Raw genomic sequence first — 16,105 nt, 5'->3', positions numbered from 1 at the left:
CTACTCAGAAAAACTGACCTCAGCTATGCATTGAGCTAACGTTTTCAGTGAGGTCAAAATTTAGCTGTGTTCTAGCAAACAAAGTGTTTGGATACATCTGGAATGGGGTGGAAGATACCCTGAAGGACTTGCCACGTAAATCACTGAGGCAACCTCTTCCAGTTACTATATGCTATATTGGTCATTCCATCTTAGAAAAAGGACACTGCAGATTGGAGGTGGTACAGAGAATATAACCAAAAATAATCTAGAAAACACTCTGATGTGAAAAGAATAAATAAGATTATTTTCTTCAGAAAAGTGATGAATAAAAGGGCACATAAAAAGGATACGTCATACTGAACAGTCTAGAAAAGGTAGCTTGCGAGCTTCTGCTCTACATATCGGTAACACAGGCTCAAGGGGAGATTCAATTAAACGAAAGTTTCACTGAATGGAACTGAGAAATTCAAAAGATAGTTTTTCCATGTAATGTATGAACTGTGCAGCTCATTATCATGGGACGTTGAGGCAAAGAATTTAGCAAGGTGATACACAACATGTAACCGGTTAACTAAACAAACAGGATTTTACATCCCTATTTAAGCCACACTGCTTGGGATTAGGTTTTCTTGCTTTGCTCTCTGAAGCTGGCCACTGAGAGTCACATGACTGAACTACATGGACCATGGGTCTGAGCCACCATGGCACTTTCTATAGCCCCTCTGTAGCAATTCCAGCAGCTGTTAGCTGGGACTGGGAAGTGTGCCCAGGTCTTTCAGGGCTGCACAGAACAACAACAAATCAAAGAATGCCACCGATTCCATCCCATGAGTGCGGTACATGTAGTTTCTAACTTCACACTTAACAATAAGCCCAGCTGTAACACGCACAGATGTCCAGATAGGTGGCTTGTCCCACAGGGAGAGCAAGGTTTTGCTTTTCTTAAAATTAATGCGTGTTCTGGAAGTAAGCACTCAGTAAGTTATTTCTGTCCTTAGCTTCGCCATGTTTATGGAGATTCAACAGCCTCAGGCATAAGGCGGTTTTGTTTTAAACACTCCCTAAAGAACACTGTATTTTGGAAAGTTTTCTTCAAACTTTAGACAGTATATAACATGCTGCAGCATTAACGACAACCCTGGTGCTTTGTGAGTTCTGCAATGGAGTAAAGGTTGGTCTCTTACACTCTCAGCCCAGACTGTGCATTCCTTCCCTGCACCACACCGGGCATTTCTGATATTTTCACTGATTCAAACGAGAATCAAGACTTGCTCTTGTTCATGGTTACAATTTTGCTATCTCGAGTTTCAATTCGAGGAGATGGTTTGACTTCCTGATTTCACAACCGAGAACCCAGAGAGCTCTCTAGTTCACCACGACAAGTGCAACAGCACCACGAGAAAAGAGGAGTTCCACTTCGGTGTTGCCATCTGATGAAAGTAGCCTCGGTAGGAGAGCCTCTTGCCCCAATTGAGGGTGAGTGGAGAGCTGCGCTTTGCTTCCCAAATGATCTTGCTCTCTGCAGGCAACGAGGAAAATGGAGGACTTCACCTGCATCTTGTCTTCTATCATGAGCCCACCTCTTCCTGAATCCTCAGCAGATGCGGCTCCTCCAAATCCTAGTCTTTCATGTTCAGGAAAGACTCACTTGTTTTCCATATGCCAAAATAAACAGCTTCCGAAATACCAAGTAGCTCACTAATGCAGCAATTATTAAACTTCCAAGTACTTCCCTGCCAGGGATGTTAGATATCGATCAATTTAATAGTCGTGTAACTTCATCAAAACGTAGTGGTTACACAATTATTTGACAGCTCCCAGGGGCAGGACTGGCAGCCCGTGTGCTGCTAGCCCCACTCCCGGGGAGCCCTCTGCCACCCCTATATCAGAGGCAGAAGCGCAGGGTGGCAGGAGGTGCTGGTCTGAGGACAGCAGCATCCTCCATCTGCAGGGGGCCCAAGCTCCCCGCAGACACAGACTGTGCCAGTACCCCATGGCAAGCCCTGGCCCACTGAGGACAGAGGCTGCGCTGCAGCAGCCTCCCCTGCCCCCATGCTCCTGCCTCTGATAGGCAGCTCTGAGGGATCCAGTGCTCCTGCTTCCTTCAGAGGCAGCGGGCAGTGGGGGGGGGGGATGTGTGTAGTCAATAGGATTAACTGATAAGGCTTATCAGTTAATCGTGTAGTCAACTACACACTGACATCCCCATTCCCTAGATAGGCATTCTAAATCAACAGCTATCAAAACTACAGCCGATGCCAATTACACTCAAGGCGATTCGTACTGAGTTGATGAAATGACTACTACATGCGCACACGCAGAGGAAATACTAAAAGGAGCACAGGCATGTATCTGTTACAGCACAGCGACAATGAATCCAGTAGACAGCCCCTTCACTGGTGTAAACTGCCATCGCTCCTTTGCTATGACACCTGACTCCAGATGAGAAACCACCCTAAAGAACTGTAAAAAGGATTAGCTATCCACAGTACTGCCTTGCAGCCAAATATGCTCAGTGGGTCAAGTCTGTTTAGTTTTTGATCTCGTAGGCACTATAAATATTAGCTGGAATTGCCGGTCATTGGCTCCTAAAAGCCTTTTGAGATCATTATTAATACAATTAACTGGACTCCAAAAGTACTTCCCATCCTGCCATGTATTATCAGAGGCAAGACACTTGCTATAGCAGAGGAAGGGGTTTTTCCATCATTGTGATTAATCCCCTTCTTGAGAGGGGTGACCTGAGTCGACAGAAGATTTCGTCCATTAACCTAGTGGAGTCAATACTGGAACTTGGGTAACTAACCGATTCTCAGGGAATGTGATTTTTTCACATCACTGAGCAACATTTAGGCTGTTCTAAAACCTAGGTGTAGACTATATGTCCCATAAGAACACTCTAAAGATCATAATAGAGATCCAGTCGTGTTCGTCTGGTCTTGCTGAAACAAACGACAGGACTATGCAGCACTTTAAAGACTAACAAGATAGTGGGAATAACGTGTTTATGGACAGTTAAAGAGTAAAACAAGTTAGAAAGAATTTTATAATTCATGTTTCTATACAACTGTTTAGCAGTAGAAAATGAAAACCTTTTCATGGTGGACAATGAAGGAAATCTGTCCTCTGACTGCAGACACGTCCTATTCCTTTTGGAGAGCACAGACTCCTGAGAGTTCACATACTAGATCTGGGAGCCTCCTTGGTTTTGAAATTTTCAGCCTGGACAGGGATCTGTCACTGCGGCCTGAGAAATGGTTGTGTGTGCTAGATTTGGAGATCGGGAGAAATCCCGGATGATTGGAAAAAGGCAAATGTAGTGCCTATCTTCAAAAAAGGGAAGAAGGACAATCCAGGGAACTATAGTCTTACCTCGGTTCCTGGAAAAAGCATGGAAGGGATCCTTAAGGAATCCATTTTGAGACACTTGGATGAGAGGAAAGTGATTAGGAATAGTCAGCATGGATTCACAAAGGACAAGTCGTGCCTGACCAATCTGATTAGCTTCTATGATGAGGTAACTGGCTCAGTGGACATGGGAAAGTCAGTGGATGTGATATACCTTGACTTTAGCAAGGCTTTTGATACGGTCTCCCACAATATCCTTGCCAGCAAGTTAAGGGAATGTGGATTGGATAAATGGACGGTAAGATGGATAGAAAGATGGCTAGAAGGCCGGGCCCAGCGGGTAGTGATCAATGGCTCGATGTTAGGATGGCGGTTGGTTTCTAGCAGAGTGCCCCAAGGTTCGGTTCTAGGACCGGTTTTGTTCAATATCTTTATTAATGACCTGGATGAGGGGATTGTACCCTCAGCAAGTTTGCAGATGACACTAAGCTGGGGGAAGAGGTAGATACGCTTAAGGGCAGAGATAGGGTCCAGAGTGACTTAGACAAATTGGAGAATTGGGCCACAAGAAATCGGATGAGGTTCAACAAGGACAAGTGTAGAGTTCTGCACTTGGGATGGAAGAATCCCAAGCATTGTTACAGGCTGGGGACCAACCAGTTAAGTAGTAGTTCTGCAGAAAAGGACCTGGGGGTTACAGTGGATGAGAAGCTGGATATGAGTCAACAGTATGTCCTTGTAGCCAAGAAGGCTAATGGCATATTAGGTTGCATTAAAAGGAGCATTGCCAGCAGATCCAGAGATGTCATTATTCCCCTTTATTCGGCTTTGGTGAGGCTACATCTGGAGTATTGTGTCTAGTTCTGGGCCTCCCCACTACAAAAAGGATGTGGACGCACTGGAGAGGGTCTGGCAGAGGGCAACCAAAATGATTAGGGGGCTGGAGCATATGACTTATGAGGAGAGGCTGAGGGACTTGGGTCTGTTTTTTTGGTCTGCAGAAGTGAAGAGTGAGGGGGGATTTGATAGCAGCCTTCAACTTCCTGAATGGAGGTTCCAAAGAGGATGGAGAAAGGCTGTTCTCAGTAGTGACAGATGGCAGAACAAGGAGCAATGGTCTCAAGTTACAGTGGGAGAGGTCCAGGTTGGATATTAGGAAAAACTATTTCACTAGGAGGGTGGTGAAGCACTGGAATGGGTTCCCTAGGGAAGTAGTGGAGTCTCCATCCCTAGAGATGTTTAAGTCTCGGCTTGACAAAGCCCTGGCTGGGTTGATTTAGTTGGGATTGGTCCTGCCTAGAGCAGGGGGCTGGACTTGATGACCTCCTGAGGTCTCTTCCAGTTCTATGGTTCTATGTGTGAGAAACAGCACACATACAGTTCTGCACTTATCTCTTCTTGCTTATCAACTGGGTAGTTAGTGCAATGGTGGAACTGCCTCAGGTGATTGCTAATGGGATACAGAGCCCTTTGCCTCTGTAGTAAGTTGTCTTTTCTACACCAAGTCAAGAGGGAGTGAAAATGATCACCACCTGCAGAACAGTCAGTGGTCTAGCTAAAATGAATGCAGTTCCATGTTTCAGAAAAATCACAAAGTGACCTGCAGTTCAGATGTGATCCCAATAATTTAATAATTTTGGAGGCTGAATTCTCAGAGTGAGGGAAGCAGGAAATGTCACTGTTGCAAACAGAAATCTTGGACTCTGAAATCTAGCCCTATTGAGTCCTAAAAGGTTTAAGGGATTAGTCTAAGGTGACCTTTCAACAGTTCATGTTCTGGCAAGAAAGGAAAAAAACACCAACAGATGCAAGAACATTATTTAATTATCAAGTGCAGCTGTTCAAGTTAAAAGTCACATCAAACATACTTCCATAAAATAATCACTTCTGTGGGCTTAAGACAGCACTATTGATCATAAACCTGGTAACTCTAACCTGGACAAACACACACAGGAATCAAAGTGCTACATGGAGTGGGAAAAAATCCCAGGGATTATCCCAGTCTACATAATAACATGATCAAAATGCTGCTTCCTGACTCACTTCTCATGGACTTGATTACAAATGGAGCCTGCTGTGGAAATGCTGCTTTTTAAAAACATGATTTGTCTTCCTCTGCTTCCCTTCTTACTCATTCTCTATGGGACTGGCTCCCTCTCACACTGTTACAGTTAGATGAAAATATTCCCTGGACATGTTGTTTGGGAAAAGTATTTCCCAACCTTCTTCATGGAAGTAGCTGTGATGGTTTGCAATGAGAAATAAAAAAGCTACAGTGTGGTAAAGACAATTGGCATTGCTAGCAAGTAATTCATATATTAAGAGCTCCTGCTATGGGTTCATTCTCCAGGATTGGCATTTACTGAGATGGGAGAGGCAGAATTATATTCATGGGAATTCCATAACATCAATAAGAAATTAAAAACTTTGAAGAATGAGGTCCTGGATCCAAACAACAGGAAGGCAACCTCCAATTGATGGATTCCTCTTTATTATTCAATGAGGCAGAAGTAGTGCCCATCAAGACAACTAAGAATCCATTTCACATTTCCAGCTGAGGGGTTTCTTAGCTAGTCCACTGCACAACTTCTTAAATTTAACTTTCAATTTACAAATTAGACAAGTTAGGCAGAAATGAAAACTGCTGTTGGTTCCTTTAAGTGAATGAACACACAAAAAACATTGTCAGCAGGAACTTTTTATCACCAGAGAAACAAAGGTGTTAAAACCATTATACCCACCTAGCACTGCTTTCAGAATGAACATTTTACAATTATTCACATCCCAGACCCCTAGACAACTGAAGTCTGGGTAACTTTTACTGCGAAAAGGAAGCCTAAGATCCAGTAAAAGCGATCTGCACTTTGATTCAATTCCCAGCTTGTTCCCTTAGATAGAGAAGCCTCATATTAATAACAGTTTTGCCATTAGGAAGCAACACTTCTGCTCCACCAAATTCCCAACCAGTTTTAATCACAGTTAGAGCCCTAAAATAGATGGGGCAAAGCTGTTATCAGTACAATTTTAAAAGCATGAATGAAGCCTCGTTTGCACACTGTCACGCTGTCAGTAACGGCACAGGCAGGGCAAGTCTGTATTCAACAGAACCATGACAGCCTGAGAGCCGAGTTTCAATCACACTTTCCGAAACTTTGCTATTAACAGTTTTGTCTCATCTGTGGTCAAACTTCTGTGCTGGTTCAACCTGCAGGAAGTGTCTCTGGCTGTGTCTGCACAGCAGCTGAGAGCCTGCCTCCTCGCCAAGGACCACTCATGCTGATTGGCTCAGGCTAGTGCAAACAATAGCAGTGAGGACACTGCAGCGCCAGCAGAGGCTTAGGGTCGCCATCCAAGCTAGAATTCGTATACTCCCTTAGGTACAGTAGCAGGTGACTACCCTAAGCCTCTGCTACTACTTCATCATCCAGGTGGATCTTCACAGCACACTTGGTCCAGCTGAGCTCCCATGAGTGTTTACCCAGGCCAGGGGGCACGCTCCCAGGTGCAGTGTAGGGCTACAGACTCCTACTAGAGTGCCTGCACTTGTCAACTAGGTGACTTTGCCCATGTCTGACAGAGCCTCAAGAATGGGGACAAGGATATGAGAGAGCGTGCGGAGCCCTGCACAGATACAAAATTTCAATCTACACCCCGTCTGTGACCCGCAGAGACATTCTGCAGAAATCAAGCAGATATCCACAGATTTGCTGGGCTCTGAGAATGTAACCCTAGGACTTTATAGAAATTCTTCCACCCATGGGCTTTCACTGCTGATAGTTTCAAGAATTCTAACACAACATTTCTCAACTGACCCTCTGCATGGAGAATAAAGTCTGACCTAAACCCCATTAAATTAAGTCTTCAACAATTTAACCTTCAAAAAATGACCAAAAAGTCACTGAAACTATTAAAACTATGAAGTGGAATCCGAGTACTTCATTTCTGTAAATCCATGCTTCCCTCAACTAATTACAGTGACAGCTTGGGGTTGCTTTCAAGTACAGTGAAACTCCGATGGTCCGGCATCTGATGGTCTGGCACCGTCAGGAACCCGGAAGTGCTCCGGGCAGCCAGACCATTGGAGCTGCTCTGCCCCCAGCTTCCCCGATTCAGCCGCTGCTAAAACTGACCAGAGGCTGAATCGGGGAAGCCAGAGGCAGAGCAGCTGGAGTGCTGCTGGGTAGGTCCCCTAGCGCTGCCCCTCAGGGCTACGGGACCAACCCAGCAGCACCCCAGCTGTCCCCAATTCAGCCGCTGCTGAAACTGACCAGCGGCTGACTCCAGGAAACCCGAGGCAGAGCTGCTCTGCCCCGGGCTTCCTGGAATTAGCCACTGATCAGTTTCAGCAGCAGCTGACTTGGGGACACTTGGGGTAGAGCAGCTGGGGGGGCTGCCGGGTTGGTCCCCGCAGCACCGAGGTGCGGCGCTGCGGGGACCAACCCGGCAGCCCCCCAGCTGCTCTGTGTCCCAGGCGTCCAGATTCAGCTGCTGTTGAAACTGATCAGCGGCTGACTCCAGGAAGCCCAGAGCAGAGCAGTTCTGCCTTGGGCTTCCTGGGGTCAGCCGCTGATCAGTATCAGCAGTGGCTGACTTGGGGACCCCTGGGGCAGAGCAGCTGGGGTGGTGCCGGATTGGTCCAGTAGCGCCGAGGAGTGGCGCTGCGGGACCAACCCAGCAGCACCCCAGCTGCTCTGCCCCAGTCATCCCCAAGAGCAGCTGGGGTGCTGCCGGGTTGGTCTCGCCACGCCAAGGGTCGGCGCTACCAGACCAACCCGGCAGCACTCCAGCTGCTCTGCCCCAGGCGTTCCTGATTCAGCCGCTGCTGGTCAGTTTCAGCAGCAGCTGAATCAGGAACGCCTGGGGCAGAGCCGGACTATCGGAAGGGGAGGCTATGAGGGGTCTGGGATGGCATCCCCCCCACCCCAGACCCCTCATAGAGCCCCTTTCCGATTGTCCGGCATATCTGATAATCCAGCACCCCCTGGGTCCTAAAGGAGCCGGATTATCGGAAGTTTACTGTACTTAGTAAGTGGCAGTTTTCTCCATCACTGACACATTGCAACAACTGTCAGCTTCTGGGTGAAGGTAATGCATTTGCATTCAGATAGGCAACAGCAGTGTCTTTGGCTACTCTGTCTCCCTGCATTTCTAGGACTGCATTAAATATTATTGAAGTGATCAGTCTCTCAAGTTAACCGAAAAACAGCCATCCTTTAAAATTTGTGGCATCAGGAACTTAGTGGTAGGAATGAAGAGTCAACAGGTCTATGTGTTTACTCCTATGGATTCTTTTCACATACCACAACCAAAAGGAACCTGTCCCTTCATAAATATTTCAAAAGTTATCCTATTCATTTGAGTTTTTAAATGTCTCTTTGCCTGCCTGTAATAACTAAATAGAAGGAGGTACAAATTTCTGTTCTTATATGTTAAATTGTTGCCGAAAGTTGAATCAGGAGAGTGTGTGTGGAAAAAAAGTGTGGGGGGGGGGGAGAAATCGAAAAGCTTAAAAATTGCATAACTGTGAGGAAAATTATATTCTGCAAAACCCCCACCAATGCACAAACATACTGCAAAAGTGTCACCACTAATATTCATTCTCCTTCTACTCAAAATCATTGTCCGAAATATTTATATGGTACTTTTATAGTTAAAAAGATAAAAAAGCAAAAAAAGTTTAATTCCACTATTGTAGCTGAAAACTCCTAGTAAAGAAGTTAGTCCTATTACACTAACCCACACATTGTAAAGCAGCACAAACATTAAAAAAATAGCAATTTTCAGTAGCAATGGGATCAGAGATTATACTCTAAATCCCATATTCACCTGAACACAGTAGAGGAAAACCCTTTCCCAAAATTACAATATTCCTATTTCTTTATTTTCAGCACAATCAGAAAAATAAAAGCTAGGCGCAAAATGGTCATTTAGTGCCCTTTGCATAAGGAAAAGAGGAAAGGACTTCTCTGCCACAAGACTCTAGAAGGAAGTTCAAAGACTCAGAGAACCCCCAAACAACTGAGCTGGCACATACTACAAACAAATCCAGCTAATCACATCACACAGCAGGCACACACACGGGTGGGTTCATCGAAGATGCAGGTGAAGTCTTCAGATTTCCTCCTTGCCTGCAGACAGCAAGATCCCTTGGGAAGCAAAGCACACTGCCTCCTATACAAGGTGCAGCCTCTCCCCCCCGCAATGAGGCAAGAGGCTCTCTTTCATCGGTTTGCAACATCAAAACGGAACTTCTCCCTCCCCTCTCGTGGTGCTAAAGACCCTTGCTCTGCCTCGGAAGACAAGCCTGTCCTGTCCCTTCTCCAGGGCCTTGCCCCCACTCGCTCCCCTCCATGCCCCCTCACCTGTTGGGCACGGGATTGAGGAGTGGGCTCAGGGGGTGATTGGGGAGGAGTGTGGCACTTGCCTTGGGGGGCTCCTGAAAGCAATAAGAACTCCCCTCTGGCAATGACTCCCAGACAGGAGCGACTGCTCTCCCTGCACATCCCGGCCTGCAGGCACCACCCCTAGCAGCTCCCAGGGCAGCACGCGAAGACCTCCTTCCTGCCTCAAGGGGCTGCAGGGATGGGGCCAGATACTTCCAAGGGTAGGAAGGAAGCCTGCCTTAATCCCTGTGCGCTGATAGTAGCGGTGTCTGGACCCCCCCCCGGCTCTTTTAAATTGCCCAGACCCCTGGGCAAGTGCCCGTTTCTCCCCCTCCCGGCATCCGTGAGCCTAATTTTATGAATCGCACTTGCGCAGCGTATAGCTACAGTAAAGCATGTATCCCTGCAACGTGAAGAGTCTTCGGCCATTAGATCTGAAGTTGTAACAAATCACCACTTTACTGCACACCTAATTTGCATGCAACAATTTAATTGGCTGTATAAGGACAACTACAACAATGGTGGATTAACTGGCCAGTCACCTACACAAATCAACAATCTCTCAGCACAACCCCCCTGGACACACACAGCGCGATCCAAACACACCACTCAGCACACACACCAAGCATTACTCTGAAGCCCAGAACGGCTGGTGAGTGAGAGCAAAGCAACAGGAACAGCTATTAGCCTGTAGAATAGTGATAGAGATGCAGCCGCGTTAGTCTGCTGTAGCTGTTGTTTCAGCTATAAGCCTGGTGAGAGCTCTAGGTCTAGTATTACCAGGTTCAATCCTCACTGGGACCCTTCAATTCAGCCATTTTCAGCTTTTTTAATTTTTACGCACAACAAAGTAATTCGGAAAATGGTTACCCAACACCCGTAAGCTTGAGAGGAAAGCAACCTTCAATAATGTCACTTCTGTTTGGGCTGCTGCTTTGAACTCCACCGGATACATTAGAGAAGATAAAACATCTACTCCCAAATCAGTCTCCCCAAAGGGACAAAAATCAGATGACAGAGCGGGTCAGAACTCAACTCTTTTCTTAGCATCAGAACACTTCACTTCAGCCACAAGAAAATTAGTCTGTGCATTTCCATTCCCAGCCTAGCTCTGGACGCTCTGTAGACTTCTCTCCTCCTCCTCTAACCCCTCGTTCAGTTTACCTTGCGGACGTGACATGAGAAGAGCACGTTCATGTACTTGTCCTTCCTCTTCAACTCATTGGCAATAGAGATGAAAGAGCTTGTGCTCTGAGGGTTATCTGGTTTCTGAAAAAGCAAACAAAGAGGCAGGCAATTTTTCTTAATCAGCGAACAGAGCAACCATGTTTTGTCAAGCCGGGCCTGACAGAATGCCTGTAATACACTCTCTCAGCAGACCTTATCAGTCATTTCTTTGCGGTGCAAAAAGGCATCCTGAGTTCAACATGCTTTTCTCAAACACCCTTTAGGGAAAGGGCTCAAGGGGAAAAGAAGCGAGGTAGTAAGTTGGAGCTACCATTGAAGAAGACACAGTAGATTTCCACTGTGCCCTGGCAGGACAGGAAATGCAAAATGAGAATAAAATTGCAGCTAGAAAATAATGAACTGAAAGACTAGGCAGAGAAAAATTCTTAACTGCCTATCTCAGTCACTGGAAGAGTCAAATGATGGTATTAATGGTATCTTTATACCAACTGGTACTCCCAAGAATAACGAGAACAAGGTGTAGCATGTACAAAAACACAGTTCTTAGCATAGCAAAAGTTGGAAATTTTTCAAATGATTTATAGACTACTCAGTGGAGGAGTTGGGATGCATTTAATTTTTAGAACACGCACTGTTTTCAAACTCTCCTCTCTTGATTCCCTTAGGCCTAACCAAGGAAGTAAATGTTCCCTATTCATCTCCACTCACTAAAGATTGAACACTTCCACCACAGCACTCACCAATGCAATATAGTCTCCCTCCCAGGCTCTCTCTAGTCCAATATCTGCTCTGTGACCTCTCAGCAATTCCATGGCTGCAACCTTAGCCCTGAGCTGAGGCAGATCTTCTGGCGGGATGCTCTTGATAAGCACGTTTGCTCTCCATCTGCAAAAAGAAGTTCTAATCAATTCCAAAGTTTCTATGCCCCCCCCCCGCCATAAGACGTCCTGCTTCCCGCAACAACTTAACAAGGAAACAAATCTGGACCCTGCCTGATTTACACTGGGAGGATTGGGGCAAACAGACCTTTCTAACTGCCGTTATACAAGACAAGTCGTTTTTCAAGCAAGGGACTTTGTAAGAACATAAGAACGGCCATACTGAGTCAGACCAACGATCCATCCAGTCCAGTACCCTGGCTGCTGACAGTGGCCAACAGAAGATGCCCCTGAGGGAGGGAACACAACAGGCAATCCTCACACGATCCCTCCCGTCACCCACCTCCAGAGAATCAGAGGCCAGGGACACCATTCCTACCCATCCTGGCTAACAGCCATTGATGGACCTAACCTCCATGAATCTATCAAGCTCTTTTTTGAACCCTGTTAAAGTCCTAGCCTTCACCACATCCACTGGCAAGGAGTTCCACAGGTTGACTGTGCATTGAGTGCCAAAAAACTTCCTTTTGTTTGTTTTAAACCTGCTGCCTATTAATTTCATTTGGTGACCCCTAGTTCTTATATTGTGGCAATAAGTAATAACTCTTTTGTAAGAGATGGCATCCCATGTGTACGGTCTCCAATTGCAGAATAAGATGTTTTCCCATCTGCCAGTCCCATAAACATGTCCTGGCATGAAAGAAACATGCTGGCCTAGTGGCATATCACCAGTAATAAAGGTTCTGCAAGCCAAATTCTTGACCCAGCTACCCCATTTCCCCACAACAGAACTGACACAGCAACTGGAATTCAGGAACATAGCTTACTCCACTCTGACTATCTGTGTTATTTACTATTTGCAGGGCTTGACAAATTCTGGAAAACCCTACTCGCCAGACAAAAAAGGGACTTGCCACCCTTCCCCACAAAAAGTGTTTTTAATAGCATAAATTCCTAATAAGAAGAACAGTAATTACTAATATGTTATTAATAAATTTCACCCAAGTTATTAATAAATATCTTCTAAGCCTCTACCTTTTCTCTCTGCTGCCATGTCTCCTCCCCTTGCTCCATCAGCTCCCCTGGCGCCTGCTGCCCCCCAACCCCTCACCTTCCCCTGCTGTCCTGACTCCTGCCGTTCTCACTGCCCTCAGACTTCCTGAGACCTGCCCCCCCTCCACCAGCCCTTCTCTCCCTCCTGTGCCCACTCCTCCAGTAGCCCCACTCTGATCTGATCCTCATCCCCTCTTCTAACACCTCCCTCTACACACCTGCCCTACCGCTCTCCTCTGGTGCTGGTCCCTCCTCTGCAGGTGTCTGCCCTTCTGCTTCACCCCCAGAATCCCCTGGCACCTACACCCTCCTGGGGCCTCCCCCTTCCCTCACTGCCCCTACCTCCTTTGCTCTCTTTTCACCTGATGCCCACCCCCTCACCACCCTCTACCTCCGTTCCCCTCATGCCCGTGCCCTCACACATGACTTGCTCCATCCCCACCTTCCTCATGCCCACCCCTTCTTTCTAGCCTTCTCCCAGCACCTCCCCATCCCCCCTCTAGCCCCCAGTGCCCTTACCCTCTCCTCTCCCAGCATCACCCTGTCCCCCTCTCACTGACACCTCCCCTCCTGCCCTTTTCCTCATTGTCTGCACTTGGCCCCCTGGCATTTGTCTCTTCTTCACCCCCTGTCTCTTGGTGCCTGCCCCTTTCTTCTTCTCCTGACCTCCCCCCCTCCCTTCCACAGAAGCCCCTTCCCCATATTTTTCCCCTCCCCTCCCCACAGTCCAGTCCAGCCCAGCCCCTTCCCCTCCCCCAGGACCAGCTCTAGGTTTTTTGCTGCCCCAAGCAAAGCATTTTTGCTCCCCCCCCCCATTTTGTTGTCTTTTACACGTTTGCATTTTGCAATGGGTTTTTTTTTGTTTGTTTTCATTTTTGTCCCAGCATTTTAGCCCTAGAAATAGCAAATAGCATTTTCATTTGTTTTTTTCCATAAAGGCAAAGGCGCTTCAAGTGAACTCCCCCTTTCACTCACTATTAGGTCACAGCAGCCTTTTCCCTGGCCTGTCCAGCCCCTCCCTATGGACAAGCACCCCTCACTCCCGACCCACAGGGGAAACAGGGTGCAGGGACAGCACAGAGCCAGAGGGTGCAGGGAACAGTGTGTGTGTGGGGGGGGGGGGGGGGGCACGGGGAATGGGACACGGGGAACGGGAGGGGCAGAGGGATCGGGGTCTAGGAGTAGCACAGAGCTGGGGGGCAGGGATCGGAGGGGGGCAGGGTGCAAGGGTGGCGCAGAGCCAGAAAGTCGCAGGGAAGAGGGAGAGCGGGAAGTCCGGGGTACAGGGGAGCAGAGGTGACGGGGGAACGGGCAGCGCGGAGACAAAGCGGCGTGGGGCAGGTACAGCGAGCCAGGTGGTCGGCCGGGAGCAGTCTCTCACCAGTGAGGGGGTTGGGGCCATGGCAGGACTGGAGCCAGCGGGGCGGGACCTGGCTGTGCTGCAGCCAGCTAGCTCCCGGGGCCACGCAGCCAGAGCTGAGCTGCCGCGGCCCTTTAAAATCAACAGGGCCATGTCACGCCAGCGTCCTGGCGTCTGCCGCCATCCCGCCCTCTGGCTTGTACCCCACCTCCTTGCACCGGAGCTGCACACAGGCAGCTCAGCGCTGAGAATCACCGCGCTTCCTCTTTCCTGGCGGCGCTCAACTCCTCCGCCCTGCCAGTGGACCAGATGGGGCCATGCCGCCCGTAGTGAGGGCTTTGGCCAGCCCGTCACAACCGCCCACCAGGCCAGTCCGCCCCTGCACTCACCAGCTGATAAAATCTACTCGCCATGGGCGAGCGCATTTGTCGAGCCCTGACTATTTGTATTAGAGTAATGCTTCTGAGCTTCAATTACATTTGGGATCCTATTTGGTCGATTAGTCGCTTACTTCCCCATTTTGTACCTGTGATAAATTGCCTGCAGTTTTTCTTCGAATTGGCGCAGCACTTTTGGAGGGCGGGGCCACTTCACATGCTTGCCATAATCCTTCATGGACTTCACATTGCGGAAGCGCTGCGTGACCTCGTGGATGTAGGACTTCACCTTGTAGCGGCGGTAGTACTTGATTATGGTGAGAGCAGCCCTTGTCCTCTTATATCGAAGGCGGGCTAGTGTGCCCCTCCAGACCTAGAGGAGAAGAGAGGTTGAGATTTTTAATAGAAAGCAGTGAAATCATGGCAAATGAATTTTAATGTTGATAAATGCAAAGAAATGCATATTGGAAGACACAGTACCAAGTTTACATATGCAATGAGGAGGACTAAATTAGCTATTACCACTCCAGGGAGAGATCTTGGCATCATTGTGGATACTTCTCTGAAAACATCCAACCAGTGTGCAGTAGCAGCAGTCAAAAAGGGAAACACAATGTTGGGAATCATTAAAAAAGGGATAAGGGATAAGACCCAAGAATATCTTAGGGTACGTCTACCCTACAGCACTATTTCAAATTAACTTAAGCTAATTCAAAATAACACATCTATACACAGAAACTATTTCAAAATAGCGTCTTGGTATTTCGAAATACCATGTCCACACTGAGTGGACCCCGGACCAAAGTTAAGGCTGGCCGGAACCAGTGCCGGCAGGGCATCAGACTGGGACATAGTGTGCGGGGCTGCTGCCTGAGACTAACTGAACCCCGTGCTTAAAGGGACCCTACCTCCACCCCGGACAGACAGGTCTCAGGGTTCCCCGCTTGCTTGTCTACCTCCATGAGGGACAGCAAAACAGTCCTGTCTTGGAGTGCCCTGAGTGCCCACACTCGGGACACTACAGCACTCGGCTACATGGAGCCAGAGCTGCCCCTGGGCACACCAGTGCGTCTTGTGGAGTCGTTGCCATCAGACCGGCTGCACTTGCTGCAGGCTGCCATTCAGGGGGTCCATCGGGAGGCTGTCAGGATCCAGGAGGCCCTGAGGGAGAGCATCCACCCATCAGAGCCTCCCCGGTCCTCCCCACCGGGGGCTTGTGCCCCATTCCTCCCTCACGTCCTTCCACTTACCCCTCCCTAGCTCCCCTTCCTGACATCAAATAAAAGACACATGTTCAAAAATAGAAACTGGGTTTATTGAACAAAACTGGAGGGGGGGGGGGGTGGACCTCTGTGGAGACTGGGAAAAGGAGGTGCGAGAGGGGAAGAGAGAGGATGGGGGGAAACCTGGAAGGAGGGAGCTGGAAGGGGGAAGCAAGGGGAAGAAGGGGGAGGGGAATCTTGGGGGTCTGGGTTCGCATATGGCCTTTGGAGGCCAGGCTGGCAGCTATCCTGCCAAAGATGGCTGTGTTTCTCT

At 48.1% G+C, this 16,105-nt stretch overlaps 1 protein-coding gene across 3 annotated transcripts in view; it reads right to left on the bottom strand.

The window, feature by feature from the left end:
- The window catches only part of MYO1D (myosin ID), a 300,747-nt gene that overhangs the window by 109,380 nt on the left and 175,262 nt on the right, over window positions 1-16,105 (bottom strand). For all 3 annotated transcript variants that reach the window (XM_075911435.2, XM_075911436.2, XM_075911434.2), the window contains exons 17-19: window positions 14,719-14,942; window positions 11,642-11,786; window positions 10,878-10,982 (exon numbers count right to left, since the gene is read on the bottom strand). In XM_075911435.2, the coding sequence (XP_075767550.2) occupies window positions 10,878-10,982; window positions 11,642-11,786; window positions 14,719-14,942 (474 nt within the window). The remainder of the gene's footprint in view (window positions 1-10,877; window positions 10,983-11,641; window positions 11,787-14,718; window positions 14,943-16,105) is intronic.

The sequence above is a fragment of the Pelodiscus sinensis genome, chromosome 29 (assembly GCF_052426305.1).
Source record: "Pelodiscus sinensis isolate ZL-2025 chromosome 29, ASM5242630v1, whole genome shotgun sequence".
NCBI classification, from domain to species: domain Eukaryota; kingdom Metazoa; phylum Chordata; order Testudines; family Trionychidae; genus Pelodiscus; species Pelodiscus sinensis.
The sequence above is the reverse complement of the archived record's forward strand: the minus strand, read 5'-3'. Positions and strand labels throughout refer to the sequence as shown.